The 20,540-nt window shown below is 37.4% G+C and overlaps 1 protein-coding gene across 1 annotated transcript in view; it reads right to left on the reverse strand.

Annotated features, from left to right (window-relative positions):
• FBXW7 (F-box and WD repeat domain containing 7) overlaps window positions 1-20,540 on the reverse strand; it is a 160,435-nt gene that overhangs the window by 77,057 nt on the left and 62,838 nt on the right. The window contains exon 2 of the mRNA XM_065736438.1: window positions 16,003-16,560. Coding sequence (XP_065592510.1) covers window positions 16,003-16,491 — 489 coding nt within the window. The 5' untranslated portion in view covers window positions 16,492-16,560. The remainder of the gene's footprint in view (window positions 1-16,002; window positions 16,561-20,540) is intronic.

Here is a 20,540-nt window from a genome sequence, read left to right on the forward strand (position 1 = left end):
AGCTTCACTGCTTTGTAATACATTTCTCTGACATCTTGTTTCTAAGTAAATTGGGGTCTATTTCCAATAATGTTCTTTTAAAGTGCCTGCCTGACATTTTAATTAGAAAATACTGTTAGGAATTAGATAATTTTATTTAGATGCAGAAAAGCGCCTAATAATTTGGTATGGAAACAGTACTTTAAGATTGACACAAACTGTTAATTGTAAGCTTGAGGATACGTAACACTCCTTTTGTTTCTGTGAGTTCAGTGAAGAGACATCTTTGTGAAATGAAGTAAGCACTAGTAAACTCTGTGCCTTCCGAAGTAATTAAGCATGTGCCTTTGGAAGAGCTGTTTAGGAACCTTTTACCAGAAACCAAACGTTATAAAATGTACTTAGTTGTTCATTGTACTTAACTGTGTTAAGGTTAAAGGCACAGCCCTAAGAATTATCACAGCAACAAAAGTCAGATAACTTAAAACCTTTATAGACTCTTCTTTTAGAGCTCACATTTTTTTAAAAATATTAATTAATACTAACATTACTAAAAGATGAAACAAACTCTGTATCATTTTAATATGGTGTTGGAACAATACAGGCCTAAATTAATTATATCTAAATGCATAATGGTTGAAATGCAGAGCAGAACGACACGCACTTTTTCCACAGTTCTTAACATTGGAGAGCAGCTGCCCTCAAATGGATAAAGCAAAGCACTGCAACATTTCAAAAGTTACCTTCTCAGAGTAACAGGTATAAGGTATTGAGACAGAACATGAGGATTTACCCTTTGAATGTATTTAATAATGTACTTCCTATATAGTATTTTCAGAAAGCTCTGCACAATTGTAGCCTGACAATGCACTAGGAGTTACGTTTTACACAAGTCCTATTGTTCCCCTGATGCTCACCCATGCACGGAAAGAACCATTTTGTGAGCAAAGCAAAACAATCCAGGCTACACTGTAACTATTCTTAAACAGTGACTGTGGTCTTGAGCTTATTTATGTGAAGGACTTTAATACCAGTACATGAATAGCTCCCGAATGATATATTGCATATGAGCCTGCTTTGTGCAGACAAATGAATAAGCTGCATAGAAACAAGGCACTAACTACCAAACTAACTGCAACTATATCGGTAGCACTACATTCAAAACCAAACATCGTTCAACAGTCTACCATATCCCAATTTACCCAGTACAAAAATCTGGGTGTGTAGGAAAATAACGACCCAGATCCCCAAAGGGGGAATAGAGGCAATTGGTGGAAGGATCACTTAGACCTATTTATAGTATAGAAAGACAACAGAATTACTGGTGGCTCTCTGTTACTCGTGGGAAAATAAATAAAGTAAAATAAAATAAAATAAAATAAAAAACAAGCATAGACCTGTTGTAACGTGTGCAATGGAACGACAAAAGTTGAGATTCATGATAGAGATTGTCATGGCAGTTTAAACAATGTTTGAACTGCATTAAGGCTTCTCCAATGCATTACACTCATACGAAAGTGTTCGTGCACCTACATGGAAGAGAGGCGTTCCAAACAGCATAACTGTAAGCAAGTTGTTTCAAGCATATGCCTCACAAAAAGCATCTGTGATATAAAATAAGGAGCAAGTGTCATCAGAACACATTTGTTTGGTCAGGGAAAAACTCAGTTTCACAAAGATTCATCCATCCATAACCAGGTGATGGTTACCCTGCAGACTTTTTCCTCTGCAAATGTATTAATAAATGTCTCTTCTAGCTATGTTCTGTTTTCCCTTCAGACCTCTATCATCTTAAATTTTTCTCTCTCTTTATTAGATATGGTGAAAACTAGTCAAGAAATTCATAAAGTCAGGAAAGTAAGACAGAAACAGTCAGATATCTCTACTGCAAAAAGCTTTGCTTTCTTGTCAAAGCTCAATAACAGTGAAGAATCCAGATTTGACTCAGTTAACACTTCTTGGTTTTAATTCTGGCTTCAGAATTATATTTCGACACACCCATCAGTCATCACCGTGATGAATGAGGTTTGGTATCTGTACAGCAAGTGCTGAGTCACAGCCTGAACCACTGATGGAGCACCTGGAGAAAAGACCTGGTCAGCCCTGGGAGCACAGATGAAGGCAATTCACCTGTGTGACTGGAAGGGGTGGAGCCAGGCTCCACTGCTCTTAAACCTCATTTAAGAGCTGACTGCCACTGAGGATGGATCTCTTTGGAAAATCCTGCCTTTGTGGAGCTTTTCCTGAGAGCCTAGATCCTTGGAGACAGGTGAGCATTCTGTTTTCTTCTTTCTTTGTAACACTTCCTCATTGTGTGGGTCTTGTTGCATTAAACCATTACAGTATCTAATAAAAAAAATAGTTAATTTTTACCGTGAAAGACAAGAGGGATATGCACCTTCTAAACCTGACAGTAGATGCTGGTACAAGTTATACAACACTGAACAAGTTAGGAAAGTTTCAATAACTACAGATGAGGATGAAGGTAAAGCCACTGGCTAAATACTTCACACTCCACAAGACAGTGTCATCTAATAAAACTGCTAGTAGGTGCCAAGAGAAAAGCAGAACACCAAGTATGTTAACAAAGGCAAAATCACCAGACAAATGATCTACTAGACATTTGTTGCGACTCAACTCTCATTTCTGTTTACAGATCCTAGTAACTAAGTGCAAGCACTTACACAGAAATAAATTTGTACTTAAATTTTACGTACTGTATTTGTCTACTCATGTATGGCATCTACCAATGCTATACTTGCCTGCTGGGAAACCCAAAGAGAAGATCAGAACATCTAACCACTAGCTAAAGGTCATTAATTTTGGATCATAACTGTCACCACCAATGCAAGTGAGTTGGAAGGATTGTCAGATTAAAAGATAAAAAAAATAGCAGATGTCTTGATCTGTTTGTTCTCACAGCTGACCATCTTTGGAGCTGAAATGAGACAAGCAAGTTATCTGGAGATAAGAAGAGCAGCCTCCCTGTTTGAGGCTGGAAATGGAAAGTAGAAATCACCAAGTTGCCTAGTTTCTCACCAAGTCTTTGCAGTATTGCATTTCACAGATATATATAAACTTAACTGCTCAAATGCAGACTCATCCTCCTCTACCAGCAAGGAGATGCTTTCTGCTCTTTAGAATGGAGACTCAGATCTGCTATGAACTAACTTAACACTTTCCCACAGATCAGCTGAGAAAAGACTGTTCACATGTGAGTGTGAACCCTTGTAAAAGTGATGTAAATGTACTAGCAATGAACAGAAGCTTGGAATTCAAATGAATTTAAGGTACTATTTGAATTCTGCATTTGCTGCCAAGAAAATCATGACCGTGGTTTACCTGATGCACAAACACAACGCCTCGAGCTTGAGAAACTCAAGAATACCTCTGAGCCTCACAGGCAGCAACCAATGAGAAAAGTAACAGAACACAAGCAAACTGACATGATCAAAGTTTTTAAGTAGAAGAAATAAAACGCAGGTACAATAAAACTGTTCTACATTCCAGCGGAACATCACACACATTCCCAGCCCTGTACAATCGCTCTACTGCAGACCCTAAGTTGGGTATTTTGCTACATTTCAGTTGTTGTTTTTTCACTCCTATTTTCAGCTGATTCTAGCTCAACATTGTCCAATAATTTCCTTTTTTGATAAATCACACAATACCTATTCCCCTCCTTTGCTTTTTACACCTAATTGAAGTGTACGACTAAGTCATTGCTCCCTCCACTTTCTCAGGCTGAACCATGATTTTGTGCATTGGCATTTTGCAAAAAAAAGCTGAAACATCACAAAATAAGGAGAAATCTGTATAAAAGGGAATATAGGAACCAGTTCAACTAGTATAATAAATAAGTAAATAAATAAAACTATTTTGGAACTGTTAAAGACAAAGAAAAAAAGCTTTTAATGAATTTAAGTCGCCAAATCTCTTTTAAATTTATAGCAATTGATGACATCAATGTCTCCATTTCAACTGGAGGTTGTTTAACATAGTAAAAAAATCAGCAAAGAAAGAAATGATAAGAAATGATACTACCTGTAAATTAGTTTACTGCACAGTGAGCAAATAACTAATGTTTATATGCAGTGTTAGTCTTAACAATTCTTTTCTCTAAAAAGGAGTTTTCTCCTCCCTTCCTTGCTCTGGCCATTGGATTCTGAATTCTTTCTTAAACCAGCTACACCATTTCTGACATGGTGCTCTGAAGTGACTCCAATAAGTAGAATGTTCCAAACCCATCAGTTTGTTGCCACTAATTAAATTTTCCATTACCTTGGGAAATGTAAGCAGCTCACAAAGCAGCCACACACATGGTAATTCAAACACAAGATAAACAACAGATGCACACTTGGAAATGGAGAACCGTCAAGACCTCCATCTTCAGGCAGCACTGAACTACTAGGTCACTTCTCCCTGTTCTTAGATCCCTTTGCATAGAGTAATGGTCCTGAGGAGACAAAAGAAAATCTTCATAAGCATATCAATGAACACAGAATTGAATATGAAAAGAAAGGGAAAAGTGTGCTGCTACAGGGCTGGCCTCAGTCACTAGTCAATAGTGAAAAAGAACATTTGTCCAGAGTAGAGGAGACCATTTACACAAGGTACCTTTCTGTAAGGTCATTAAGAACAAGACTACAGCCTTCCTAGTAAACTGCAGACTGGCATGTCAGTGATACCACTCTATCATTAAAGATATACTTAACGATGTACATTTTTAACTAATTCCTACTACTACTACACACTTAGGCATTCCATAAATGTACATAGTATCTGCAATCAGAAACCAGTGTCATCTGGCTATACTGTGCAACCCTTCTACCATCATTTAGTGCACTATAGGGTCTTGTTGTCATTGTCATTATTAAAAAAAAATCTTCAAGGCAATGTGTCTTCCTCTCTTCACTAAACATGTCAGAAAATATTTCAGGTATGTAGCAGAGATCCAGCTTCACCACCTTGCATCTTACAAACATTCCAGAAATGTCTGCCCAGTCCTCATTGGCTATAATATGATTTGTTGCTTAAATACATTTAAGTCTAGTCAGAATTGTACCAGCTGTTAAAAAGAACTGCTGCAGCTGCTATGCAGGAATTGATTTGCTGACCATTTATTTATGCTTTTGTTGCACCTTTAAATAGAGCTGAGACAAGAATTAAAACTAAAGCAACAGGTAGAGAAGTAATGTAATATTTAACAGTGGATTAAAATGCAAGTCAAATTCCCAGCTGAAGATAGGATGGGGGAAGGAGAAGCAGGTATTTTTATTAGTAAAGAGACTGCTTTCACAAAAAGAAAGCTAGGAAACTGAAAAATTATATCACCTTTCCACATCAAGTGCAAGACTTTTAATGAGACAGTATCTATTTGTGTACACTACACACATACATATATATACATATATATTCAAGTCTAGTTATCTAAATACTCAAAATGGTAAGTATCTATTTCTTAACTGTAGGTAGAAAGATAAAAATTAATTTGGAACTTACAATGTGTTAAACAGAAGAAAGCACATTCTCCAAAATACGAGAAGGCTGTTGAAAATATTTCTGCCACTTATTTTTGCCGCTTCTGCCATTATAAATATTATTTGTTTCTGTAGTAAACACTTCAGATACTGTTTATTTAGCAGTATAAAATCCCTCCTGTATAGAGACTGGCAACTCTCTACGCAGGTATCAGAGAGCTGAAAGATTCAGCTACTGTAGTTTAATAAAATAAAAATAGGCAAAAACAGAAGATATAACAGCATGAAGTACAACACTGTGCATGTTTGAAACACTACAGATATCAAGGTTTATTTTGATGCAAGATTTTGTTTGTTTTTCTCACTAGAATTGTAAAATATGCAGAAATCTAACAAATGCAACAACCAATTGTTATGCTGGCATGCACTTGATAGCAACCTATTAAGCTATATAATCCTTTTCAGCTGGTTAACAACATACTGCAAAGGGGCGTGAGGCTATTTATAAAGCGCAAGATATGCAAAGTAAAGAATGCCTAGATTATAAAAAAGAACAGGTATCCTGTGGAAGACGTTGCACTTGGCTGCTATGGATGCCATGTTGATCTTTCACTTGTCTTGGTTGTTTCAGTGGGGGGAGGTTTTGATATATTTTTTTACCCGTGCCTGGATTTTTAATTAGCAGGCACTGGCTTAACCTGACTTGTTCAAATATCACTCATTATTTAAAATGCTTACAATTATTTATTAAAAAAAAATTCAAAAGAAAAAAAAAGCCATTGAAACTAAATCCAGAATTGAATTGACTCTTTTGCTCGATGCTTGTAATGCAAGCTGTCAGACAAGAAAAGAATTGCAATGCAGCAATACCAAAACATTCTTACTGGCACAGCACAGGAGGAGTTCCAACAGTCTCTTAGACGTTTTTGTTCCCTCCAGACACACACATGCACAGATTCTGGTATATATGCTACAGGATACATACATAATACTAGGTGTTCACACCAAAAACAAAAACCGTGCAGATGGGTGAGTGCCCCAGGTTAACAACTGAAATAACAAGCCCAAATTAAAGACAAGCAACGGTATCGCATTCAGCAAGAGGGGATTCATAATGAAGTAGTCTGATTTCTCTCATTTAGCTGCATCACCTCCTGTATGATGTCATTTTTAGTTACTCATTTAATTAAGTGATATATTACCTGTGCTTTAGAAAATCTGACCAAGGGATCAGAACTTCTGCATTACACTGGTAGAAAACAGTATGAATTTTTGATTGACTATTACGTTCTGTAGTAACTCAATATATTTGGCTCAATAATAATCACAACAGTTGCCATCCATTAGGAACACTCCATAATTTAAGTGAGAAGAATAAAAGTGGCCTGCCCACCACCGAACACAGATAACCAGCAGTTGAATAACATACTATGAAAGTGCTTTGTTTTTATAGGAAACATTACTCCAACTTTAAGTGAAGTAGTAATGACTTTTGTTGATGAAAAAGATGGGATTTATCCCTGCCGGCAATGGCTGAAGGTACATCTTCCACTTCAGCAGAAGCACTGGTGGTTGAACAAATTTATTAAAATTTAATAAGCATTACCAGAGTCATATTTCATGACACAGCTGAAAACAAAGCCACTGTCTCCCAGGATTGAATTACACTTAATATTACTAAAACTCACTATTTGCTCCTTTCGTACTATGCAATATATGGTAAGGCAGTGTAGTTAGTTGAAAACATTAGATTTTGGTTCCAAGTATGAAAAGGATAAATATTCTCTACAGAGAAATAGTTGGGACCAGTTTGACTTGGAACACAGATCTCAGCACTTACTTGCCGTGTCATTTTCAAAACCTCTGTCCCTTTGCAATCTTTTTGTTACAAACATTAAAAAAAAAAAAAAACCTTGTTAGCAAGAAAACAGGAAATAAAGTAAGTAGCAAAGAGATGCCTGAAAACAGTGCTTTCCACTAGTATTTTTTGTTCTTCATCTATGCACAGGATATAATGAATTTCACCTTTAAGATGTCAATACCAATTTACTATATCTGGTACCGCACTATAAGCTGCACTATATAGAGTTAATGCACAGTTTTACGTGGGTTTAAAAAAAAGAAATATAAAATGCACCTTTCAGTACTTTGCTGAAGATCTGAACTTGTTTGTCCAAGAGAGAAAGGCAAAACTCAGGCAAAATTTCCAGCAAATTGAAGCTTACACCGTTTTCACTAACTGTACAATGGACAAAAAGGGAAAAGATGCTTTCAACGAAGTTCACAATTGATAGAAACACTTGTTTTAGGTTTTACAGCTATTCCTTACAGTAGTCTCACCACAGCAGATTAGACCAGGACAAAAGGCAAGCTATACCATTACATTACAACACAAGCATAGCTTCATGCACAGGTCAGAGCCAAAACATTACACCAAAGAGAAGTAGTTAATCCATCAAAAATCACTCTTACTCAACTGTCATGAAATTCTTGTAGTTCAAACTCCTGGAGAAAACTTGGAAATTAAGGGTTTTATTGGTGGCTGTTTTTTTTTGTTGTTGTTGTTTGTTTGTAAATATTTTGCCTGTTCAGAGATGATTGAAGGATCATAGAAATTGACAGTTTTTCTTCCACTCAAGAATTTATAAAGATATGTAAATTATTTTAATGTGTACAGTTTGCTGAATAGGAACATGCTCAGCAGATAATACAGGCTCCTAGGGAAATAAAGGATATGCTGCTACTTTACAGATTACAATGACAAATGCATCAAGAAAAAAATGTTAGCCGTGCAGCAGCTGTTAAAACATAATTCCGGTCCTCTGATTGCTTTCTGTCCCTCTGCCCCTCTTTGCTTATTTCAGATCTCATATTAAGTATAAATCATTAGTGAGTACAAGGAAGGTACTCACTGTAACATTTTAAAACAAACTTCAATACCAACTTGGTTAAAAATTTGAAGACCACCCTTTAAAATTAAATGAAAAGGACTTAAAACTTAAACAACAGCACTACCACGTAACTCACCAGCAAACATTTTACTTTCCTCACACTTGCATTCACCATTGGAATTAAGTTTCATAACCAATAATATCAACTTTTATGAAGAACATTCAAAGCAACAGCATCCACTGATAAAAAGTTCTGAAAACATAGCTGTATCACTCAGGACTAGAGCTATTTGGGCTGAGGATCACACATCAGGCAGCACCTGTCACACAGTCAAGAACATAAGCAACAAATGGCATATTTAAGTGGGGCAGAGCCCCTTCTTAAATGTATTGGTATTAAAACGTATTTGTTACTCCCCATAGAGTAAGCACAGTAAGTATTCTCAAGTATGCTTTCATGACTTCTACTTCATAGTGTCACTGCCATACAACTCGTGAGATCAAATATTACTGAAGTTCTTTAAATATACTACATATATATTAAAAAGCTCATTTTTATTCAGAGCACTAAGATTCAGAGCAACATTTAAGTGCTTACTTGGTGCTGATTTCAAATCCCACAAAAGTAAAAAATAAAAAAAAAAAGTGTGAGAAAAGATAGTGTTTCAAGTTAGTTATTCTAGAGGAACGGATTTGATTTTTTGTTCATAAAGACATCTAGCAACCTAACGGGACAGTCTGAGTCACATGAGCATGTTCCTCTGCAGTATTTAGTGTTCTGCAGAGATTGTGAAACTAAAAGACCATTCAAGTTAATATAATTTCATAGCTATGCACATTTATGATCAAGTCTAGAACAAGAGATTGCTTCCCCACAAGAAACATGGCTGGCATTTCCTCTATTGAAGGGAAGGGCTGGAACTATGCCTGCATACATACACCTCCAAAAGAAGCACATGTATCTTCACAAGGAGCTATCGAATGTGCCTGGCAAGGACCACCAGGTAATAAGGAAGTTGCATGTCTTAAGCACAGGCTGCATCTTCACTGCACAAAGGATGCAATACTACAGTTGTGGCAGATATCAGTAGAGATAAATCAGGCATGAGTATTCTTATTTTCTAGTGTGACTAGCTGAGGGAAATCCCTCATCTGGAACTGGACAACTGACCACAATTACTAAGTAAAGTGCTAGAAAATTGATCAGCTAGGTCTTTAGACTATAAAGAACCTCTGTAATGGGAAAACAGAGAACAAAATAAGCACTAACTCTTTACACAAAGCAAACTATATCTTCCTGTAATTAAGGCAACAAAAAAAGCAAAAATCACAACAACAACAAACACCTGGTTATTAAATATTGTCTTGTAGTCTAAACTATGACCCAGACTGCACAAGTCAATGTTTTCTGTTAAATTTTTCTTACTCTCCAGGCACTGAGATTCTAGACTTGCTTGTCCAAACAAGAAAATTAGCAAAGCAGCAATTATTTAATACAAGCTCTACCTGCAAGTGGAGGCACAGGGGCAATTCTACTTAAAAAAGGCAACAATATAGGTCACCCTAAACAGATGTCAGACAGAAAACAAACCTGCTGCTTAAAATCAACTAAAAGCAAAACGAGAAGTATTTTTCAAAAGCAGCGCTGGTATTTGAAATCAAGAAGCATGCTGCAGGTTAACACAGAAAAGGAAGAACTTAGCTATCTACAGAGAGACTCAAAAATTGCATTCCTTAAATATTTGAGAAACTATATCTTAATGACACTGAAGAACCTTTCTAATTGATTCCGCATGCTTGGAGTCATCAGTAACTAAACTGCGTAGTACATAAACAAAGGAAGTCCAAAGTTGTAAGTGCTGACTGACATCAATCTCAGAGCGTGACTATTCTCATATTATTACGGTCCAGCGGAAAAATACGGCTCTGTATTGCAAGAGTTAAAAAATGTTATTTTCAAAACATACAAAATGATCCAAAACATAAAACTATCACAGCAACGTAAAAGCAGCTCTAAAGACCATTACATTTATCATAAGTCATTTACTCATCTTAACTCGCCGTATTTTAATGGTGTGGTTCAGAAAAAACAAGGGGAGTGAATGGCAAGTTCCTAAGCTTTTAAAGATAGTGATATGGAGGCAGCTATAATTAGGAAGGAGAAACTCAGGAAGAAGCATGAGGAGAAGTTCTATTGCCAACTCATTTATCCCCAATACTTGGATACTCTTAACTGCATTTTAAATCAATTATTACTCTGTGTAAAAAAATCTGTAAAGCACTGTAATAATTTTTAGACATCTCAGGAGATGAAAAGCACAAGGAACCTAGATAGCTTATGTGGGATCCCCGTAAAAGAAGAAAAAAAGGGAAACAGTACTTTCTTTATAGCATAAACTTTTTGTTTCATGCACTCAAAGCAGAGAAATATACCCCACATTCCTAATGCACAAGCCACTTGGAAATGTTTAATTACTTGTTTTAGAGAAGTATCTCTACAGTGTTTTGTACACCAGATACGGATTTCTTGACAAAGCTATCAAGTCCTTCTGTTCCAGTTATATTTATCCTGTAGATTTGAAAAACACCTCCAATTTTTAGCTGCAGGAAGAGAGAGAATCTTAGCAAAGAACCCCGATAGGACTCTCAGTCCTACTGACTTGCAACAATAGCAATCTGCCTTGCAGCAATAGCAGCACCCTCTGCTGCTGAAAAATATTTTAACACACGTTGGTACAAGACAATCACCCCACCTACAGGCAACACCCAGTCATAATCTAAATTGAGTGTACTACCTTTCGACAAAATAAACACCCACTTCCTGAAAAGTAGAATGGCTCTAATTATTCTTTTCTTTCCCTCTAAAAACCTTTTAGTTTACTACTGAACCTATGACAATATGACAATAAGACTTCCATGCAGACTTTCATCTCAGTTCACAGACATGAACTGCCCAGTGCAGACCTCCCAGCAGTAGCTACCCAGTTTCCTTCAGCTTTAAAAACTGATATTATCCTTCCACACAAAATCACAATGTGTATTTTATATCCTTGTGCTCTATAAGCTTGGAACACACACCTCAGAGTAAAAAAAATTCTCCCAGGAGCATTATTATTTCAGCATAGATTTGTGTTTGTTTCAGATCTTGAAATTTGGGTATTTAGGCTCCAGGAAACAGCTCTTCCTGTGGCACATGCTCTCCTAGCTCCACTGAAGTCAAGTCAGCTCATTTGGTCACTCTCCTGGGTCAACAAATAAACACATAAAGGCAGCCTTGGAATCACAGTAATATACACAAACCATCCAGTGACTTTATGGCCAAACAGGCCACATAAATGAAACCAGGAATCAGATGAAACAAATATAAACATACAGTTTTACAAGAAAATTAAGCCACTTTTCAGTCTTTACCATTTCTGTATGTTATAGATGAAAGGAAACAAATTATTAGTTTTAGTGAAGTAGCCAATGCTCAAATATGACAACTGCTTCAGGGGGCTTTTTTCTTTTTCTTTTTTTCTTTCTTTTTTTTTTTTCGGGGGGGGGGGGAGAAAGGGGTAGAGGCTAGAGCCAACTATACACCTCTCAATAATTTTTTCCACCTGCATTTTATCTAATTGTTTTCTGACTCTCAAGAAGCTCTGCTTAACCAGCAAAACCAAAACAGTCACAGCCCCCAATCACATGACAACGCTAACTCAGAAAATCATTGCAAGGTTGTGCTTGGCAGAATGTCTGACCCTTCGGGAGGTGTCAGATTCAATGTGTAATACATCCTGCACAAGCCATAGCTGACACAGAAATATTGCTTTCACACTGATATGTGCTCATTTACTAAACTCCATAACACAGAAAATAAAGGAAATAAATGTTTTAGAGGGTTTGTTACACCTACGAGTACTCTTCTTGAGCAGCAGCTGTTGTCCAGAACCATTGAGCACAGCCACACACTGACAATCCTCCTGCTCTACCTCTTCACTGAGATTTTTTAATTTGGGTCCTTACAGAATACATGAAATTACTTCTGTACTTTCTTCCTTCAAATCTCAATTTGTAGAAAAATACACTATAGCTCCTGAAATTGTAACAGGAATGGGATGCTGTGGTATGAAAATAAGAACTTACACTAAAATCCATGATGGAATTTTCTGCCTAAAGCAAGATGCGGTCTTCATGCTTAAAGACGACTGTCTCAACTGGAACAGACATCTCCCAACAACTGTTTTCTAATGTATAAAATATGATTTTGCAACAGATATAAAATATGATTTTGCAACAGAGGCGTTACATTGCATCTTTTAGGTTCTATATAATTGTCATGTATTTTTCCTCTTTTGCCAGGGATCAACTTCAAGCACACAAGCAGGAGAAAGGAAACACATCTTATTACTACAGTTTGACCTTGAGCACATAACTGCCTTTGGAGCTGACATACTTTTATAACTACTTTAATTATAAAAACCTGTGACAATATTTGCTGGAACGCAGCTAATCCTTCTCAGGATTTATTTACTGTCTAGTGACTTTCTCTGACTGAGGTATTTTCAACTTGAGACATGGCTGAGAATTTTATAGAAAGAAAAGCTAAGATATCAATATACATATACATGACAATTTCTTTTTTCAACCTTGTACAATATATGTCAAGTGAAAGCAAAGCTAAATAAATCTGAAAACTATTTCAGCAGTTTAGGAACACTTGTTTCTACAATAATGAGGATGCCAATACCCCTTCAAGTAAGGAAAGATCAAAGCAACAAATCAAAACCAACTCATCTTATAGAAACTGAAAACAGTGATTAAAAACAACAGATTTCAGTATACTGAAGGTGATAGTTGTTAATATTTAAAAAGCTAACCAACCAACTAGGAGTTGTAGAAATAATTAAGCAACAAAAAGACAGAATGGAATAAGGTGGAGATTACATACATGTTTATGTGTGTGCGTGTGTGTATAAATGATTAAATTATTTTCAAGAGCTAGAACAACCAAAATATTTTTTGCAATTCAAAGTAATTCTAGTAGCAGATTGAAGTAAATTATAAAAGAAAATTAAGTACAACCTGGATAACCATATGCTAAAATGCAGGCATCAGTCCAAGAAAAATTAATGCAGCGGCCAACACAGAATTAACAGAACTGATAATAAAGTTGATTTCAGTTTTTGCCATGAAAATATGCCAGTTGTCACCTATGGCATATACATCAGATCAAGTAATGATAATACTGCAGGCATTATATATTTGTTACAAGTAGTATTTTAACAGCACTAACTGTTATATAAAGAGATAAAGTAAGCAAACGTTAATTTGCATAAGTTACTTCTGACTGACAGTGACTAACGAATATATGTTCTTGTCCTTGCAGTACTATAAATACCACATCTACTGAAGGATAAAAGCAATTAATGATAGTTGCTACAAAATATTTGATGTATTGTAAATGCATGTGTTTGCTCATGCTTCAGCTAAGTGTATAATTCCTGAAGAACTCAAGCAATACAAAGCAATCACAGGGCAACAGCAACAGATGATGTGACTAGCAGACAACCAGCAAAGAATGAGCACCAAGAGAGCACAGTATGCATTAACATGAGTAATGCCCTCCTGTGCTTATTTAGTATTTAATGTAATTGACATAATACTCAACATAGCTTGAGAGGAGTTACAATTAACAGTTAAGGATCTGATAAGGTACTCTGGATACAAGTAAACTCCCTTCACCTTTACACAAGTGCTGATGCATTTTTCTGGGTACAAAAAAAAAAAAAAACACAGGCCATTCCTACAAAACAGAAAGCTCTCTGAAAAAGGCTTGCATTGTATTGGACAAGCAGTCAAGTATGAAATCCAAACACAATTCTGCAGTCAAAGATGTTCACGTGATAAGTTTGCTACAGGAACAGTATCAAATATGAATACATTTCAATTAGCCTTGTTGCAAGAACTGAAGTCCTAACATCTCCAGTCTACTTGAAGGTTCAAAATTCAGAGTTTTCAGGAAAGTATCATAATGAGGGCAAAATGAGAAAATCACACCTACTGTTCTTTGAGCCCCAATTACTTGTATTTAGGAAACCTTTTAGGACTGAACACTATCACTCCATGTACACAAAAAGAAAAACTTGGTAAACAGCTCGTCAGTTCAACAGGAAACGATCAAAGAGGATGAAGGAAAAAGGCAATTTCAGGATAAAGATGCAGACAGATCTACCTTGTTGGAGTGTTTTACTTGACAAATAGTGAATATTTTCTAAAGGTCCACCTTAGTTTGCACAGAGGCAGTACAGATCAGCTTAATATTTTATACAGGACGTTGTAACACAATCACAACGACCCTCCTGGATTCCCAAGGTACTACTGATGAAAACTCCTGAACGACATGCCTTCTCATTTTAAGTCATAACATTTACGGAGTGTTGTGGTAACAATTATCTCCTCTACTACCAAACCCCCGCTATAGGCAAGGACACCTCCCATAGACCAGGTTGCTCACAGCCCCATCCAGCCTGGCCTTGAATGCATCCAGGCAGGAGGCATCCACAACCCCTCTGGGCAACCTGTTTCAGTGTCTACCACCCTCACAGTAAGTAATTTCTTCCTGATATCTAGTCTAAAAGTTCCTTCTTCCAGTTTAATGTCATTTCCCATCATCCTGTCACTATGTGCCCTTATAAAAAAGTCCCTACCCAGATTTCCTGCAGGCCCCCTCCAGGTATTGGAAGGCCGTTATACAGTCACCCTGGAGTCTTCTCCAAGCCAAAGAGCCACAGCTCTCTCAGTGTGTCCCCAGTTAAATTCATAGTCAAACCCTGGCATGCATACTTTCCCAGAGAGCCACTTGCTTGCTCCTCCCTCCCATAATTCAGTATCACTACTTTCACTATTCTTTCAGATGTTTCTGCTGCTCAGAGTTAATAGAATTTAATTTTAAAGTTAATAGAAAACGTTGCAAACGATAATAAGCATTGGAACTAACACGTTAGGTTAAACTTGTAACTATAAAAATGTTAATGATTATTTTCAAATTGTCAGTGCAAATTGGAAATTTTCAATAGTCATTGAACATGAGCTCCTTGCAAGTAGGATAAAATGAAGCATTGCATAACGACTTGATAAGTGAATTACTGGCTCTTTTCTTTTTCCTTTAAGATCCATACTTTGTCAAGGCAATCAACCTGGCTAGAAAGAACTTTAAGCTTCTGTAACATTGCACCCTAATGTTTCATGACCAACGCTTAGAACCAGATGTCATAGAATACCATATACACACAACTGCTTACCTTCCTTCCTGCCTGCTCTGGGAAAGAATATATCATAAATAACCCCTGGAAGGCCTCATTAAACACAAGTCTGTATATGAAATTTCCCATTAAAAAAAAAAAAGTTGAAAATACTCTTCAGGGCTCCAGTACCTAAAAAGGAGCACTTAATCATGTCAAGTGCATGGAAATATTTTGATTATTAACAGTTACAGTGATAAAGTTTATCAAGAATTTATACAGATCACAAACTAAGTTTGTTAGGAAACAAAAATCTCTGCCTTACTTTAAACCTTTGGTTTAAATTTAGACACACAATTTATTTTCCAAAATCCAGAGTTAAACAAAATTGAAAATATAAACAAGAAACAACAAAAAACTGTTTCTTACCTTTGTCTTTATGTAGAATGGTGATGACTGGTGAATAGGCAGGTCTATGAGGCTATTGGAATTAGTGACGCTGTTACTGTTAGCATGTTCATCTTCTCTACTGCTGTCATCAGACTGATCAAAATCGTCGCTCTCCTGGTCCATTTCCTCCTCCTCTTCCACCTCTTCCTCTTGATCACCAGCATGTTCATCATCTTCTTCCTCTTGGTTACAAGTGGATTCTTCATCCACTGTAATAAGTCTATTGTTATTTTCTTCTAACTGTTCTTGCTGGGATTCACGTCTGTCATCAAACCCAGGTTCTTCTCCCCTTATCTCTCCATTCCTCCCAATGTGCTGCTCCTCTTGTTGTTGTCTTTGCTGCTGCTCGTCCTCTTCTACAACCCGATTCATCTGCTCCTCATCTACTTGGCTTGAGGAAGCATTACCTCGAAGAGATCCACCAGTTCGTCGCCTCTTGCTGCCCACAGAGAGCAGTTCCTGATTCATTTCCAAAAGCCAGCTTGCTACTTCTTGGACCTTGGCTAGGCTATCTGAAGATGCAAATGCCTTCACATTCTGAAGAGACAAAACAAGAAAATGCAGGAATGTTTAAGCTGTATTTCTGATTATATCACGAGGCACAGAAAATTACTACATTACATTATTCCCAGAAACTTCTAATTCCAAGCAGTAATTTTCATTAGTCTTCACACTGAGTTTTTCCAGTTACGTATCAAGTTTGTATCGGGAGAGTCCTTCCTACTGCCATACGGTCTGATTATGAGCTCTGTAAAGCATTCGATTTTTCAAAGTTCAGATGTTTTTCAAAGCTACTTGCCCTTCTAGGAAATCCACCAGAATCATTAATTTGCCATGGCTAATTTGTCAAATTATATGATATCATTTGCTCAAAACTGGACAATTATCATTTTCAGGTGTCATTATATATTCCCTCTCCTTTGTTCACACTTAGTACTGGACTCAGAAATAATGACTCAGTTTTGGTTCTACATTGTAAGACCAGATCAGGTATAAGACTTTCCTGTTTTCTTACTACAATTTTGCTTTAATTATATGCTTGCCCCCGCCCCCCGAAAAAAAAAGCAAAGAAAAAAAGCACCCACTCTAGAATGGTCTTATCAGTGGCAAGGCTCAAACTGGCCACAGACACAGCAACCATGAACCCTTGCGTACCAGAAACAGCATGCCTTAACAGACTACAATCACCATAAGCAATGACTCCAACATCTAACAAGCCACAAGAATGGATAGGTAAGAGCACAAAGATGGCTCAGTTTGTATACTAATTAAGGAAACTGAATAAAAAGTTACATTGAACATCAGGAGACATTTTCCAAATCATCTACACATCCAACTACACATACAGATGCAAGCAAGACACAAGAACAGAGGGATATTACACCACCTAACTATACAATAAATTTAGCATCAAGTTTTTCAGTTCTATGCTCCCTGCTTCCCAGACACCACTTCGTGTATCCAGTTGCTCAAGATTCAAGGGCTGTGCCATGTACATGATATAAGACACAAAAGACACAAGCTCAACTAGCAGTCAGGTTCACAGGCTGCAAGTGAAAATATGCACCAAGAGAAAGTAATTGAAGTACAGCTGTGTTGTAATGCACAAGCTGCAGAAGTACATTTACATATGTTTTTAAAATCTTGTTTGGAGAAGAAAGTATAGATGAAATTCTGCACACTTGTCTCCTCTCCTGTGGGGAAGCAACCTTTAAAATCTCAAAAATGTGGCCCTCAAGTTTCTATAGTCTGGCCAAGTGGCAATTGCCCCCACTAAATCCTTATGAGCTGAGAAGCTGAAATATGTGATCCAAGAAACTGTCTACTAGCAATTAGTTCCCATCCACGAACTAGAAGCTAATGGTAAAAGATAATTAAGCTACACATGTCAAGGCAAGGACACAAATGAAGCAGAGAAACTGTTGAATTCTGCTTTTACCAGTGGAATAAAACTGTTCAGGCACTGGGATATACATGACCCAAAACAGAAGCTGATGAGTCTAACCCTGAGCACAAGAAACATCAAAAGAGAACGTGTTTAATTTTTTGCACATGCTAAGCAGCACTTCAGAAAGATGTCATTAAGAGAGTACTCTTAAAAAAAATGTTTTCATTTAATTTTTTCCCCTGAAGTCTTAGCACATTGGAGCTATGTTTAATCACTCAAATGTATTTGTGTATACCATCTGAGTCTAGTACAACTTACTTATCAGGCTTACTAGGTAGTTAAGGCATTAAGGTACGCTGCTGTCACATCCATATTTTCTCACAAAAAAGTGAAAAAAATTGTATTTTTGAAGCAAAACATCATTTAAAAAACAATATTAAAGGGATCATGCAAGAAATTTTAATCTTGTTAATCTAGCCATTTTAATCTCTACCACAAACAATTTTGTTATTAGAAATCAAGTCTAGGACTTTTAAATGTGTTCTTTAATAACAACAACATCATTTTAAATTTATGCACCAATTATCTGTTTAGGGCATACTCCATAGAGGTGCAAATGCTGCACTAGTTTCCATAATTTAGAGCTTACTTTGAATTTTTATCAATAAGCAACGTGAAAGGTCAGCGCAAAAATAATGAAGTAATAAATACATCCAATTCTGCTGAACGTTTATGTAACAAAGATAACTACTGTTACTGTTAGTAATACATGCCCAAATGACATTGCAGCCAATCAAATGAGCACATGCTAGTTCTTTTATAAGTTAAGTATTCCTCAATTTTTTTGCAGTGAACGTCAATTCGTAAGGTTAGCTTCAGCCATACGTGACTTCAGTTCAACTCTACATCTAAATGAACTCAGGTTTTTATTTATTTATTTTAACCACAAGCCTACAAAATACTTGATCAAAATTTAAATACACGCAGCACTACATCAGAAAGCATCAGTACGCAAAGAGGTGAAACATTTGCTGAAGCACATACAGACGTATATTATCTGAGAGATCTGAAAAATTAAAGCTGCCTCCCGTCAGGGAAGTGCTTTCAGAATTAACTGCAGCCAGCTAATACACTAGATGCAATCATTTCCAGGTAGAAGGTAGATAGGAAACAGCACAGGATTATTATTTTGCAGGACTAGGTATAGTTACAACTGAGCTACCAGAGAACTAAGATGTCGTGTTTTCACCGGCTGCAGGGCCTCCTGCATGTGCACTCAGAGCCACATCTCTGAATTGCCAGCTTCCCTGCCCAACATAACCCATATAGATGGGTTATGGCAGGGCAGTGGCAATGCCTACATGTGCATAAACATGCACAACTCACTGAGCTCTGTCAATAAGCCCAGCATGCAGCTCTCCACTTCTCTACTTACAATCCACCTTAAATGCTGCTTGTGCTGAGTTCTTCAGCTTTATCCTCTATGTGCACGCAGGAAACAGATTAAAAAAAATAATCTGGAAAGAGAATTGCTCAAACCACCTGTAAGAAACACCAAGCAACGTCAGGAGACTATAGAGGACATCCCTCAGGCCGACCCGCCACCACAGCATCCGCCCCATACTGAGAAGGACAGCGTTCCGCTTCGGCTTTCCCGCCAAAACTCCTCAGCCCCTCTGGGAAGGCACAGGAACTGCTTAACACTTGTACATTTGCAAAAACATAGCTACAGAAATACCAGGAAACCTCAAAAAGCATTGCTAGTTTGCTGCTGTTTCATTTGCATCATTTGAAACTAAAAAGAGAAAGGAAAAGGTGTAGAAGCAGATGATATCAGGGAAGATATGGGATAAGCATGGTTTCACCAAGGGGAAGTCCTGCCTGACCTTGTCACTTTTTGTGATGGCATAATTTCACCAGTGAACAAGGAAAGAGTCACTAATGTAATCTGTCTCCACTTCAGTAGGCCTTCAACACAGTTTGCCACAACATCCTTCTCTCTAAAAAGGAGAGAAGTGGATTTGATTGGTGGGCAAGCAACAACTGGTTGCGAGATTGTACCAAGAGAATGGTGGTCAATGGCTCAATATCCAGATACAAATCAGTGATGTCCCTGAAGTGTCAGTATTGAGCTCTTTAATATCTTCATCAAAGACCATCTTCATCAATCCCTCTATATCAGTGGTGGGACTGAGTGAACCTTCTGCAAGTTTGCAGATGATGCCAAGCTGCACAGTGCACTTGACATGCTTGAGGGACAGGACACCATTCAGAGACCTAAACAGGCCACAGCAGCGGGCCGAGATGAAACTCATAAGCTTGTACCCACCCAAGTACAATGTCTTGCACATGGGTTGCAGCAAACCCAGCATCAGTACAAGCTGGGGGATGAAATGATAGAGCACAGCTGTGCCAAAAAGAGATGCAGACCAGCTAGAGCACATCCAGAGAAGTGACACGCAAATGATCCAAGGGATGGAGCACCTCCCCTCCAAGGGCAGGCTGAGAGCTGGGGCTGTTCAGTCTGAAGCAAAGGTTCCAGGGAGACCTGAGAACAGCCTTCCAATATATAAAGGGGGGTCTATGAGATGAAAGGGGACAGACTCTCTGTCCTGTCACAACAGACCCA

The sequence above is a fragment of the Cyrtonyx montezumae genome, unplaced genomic scaffold (genome assembly GCF_038088225.1).
Source record: "Cyrtonyx montezumae isolate F1298 unplaced genomic scaffold, pur_monq_1.0 scaffold_2, whole genome shotgun sequence".
Classification (NCBI taxonomy): domain Eukaryota; kingdom Metazoa; phylum Chordata; class Aves; order Galliformes; family Odontophoridae; genus Cyrtonyx; species Cyrtonyx montezumae.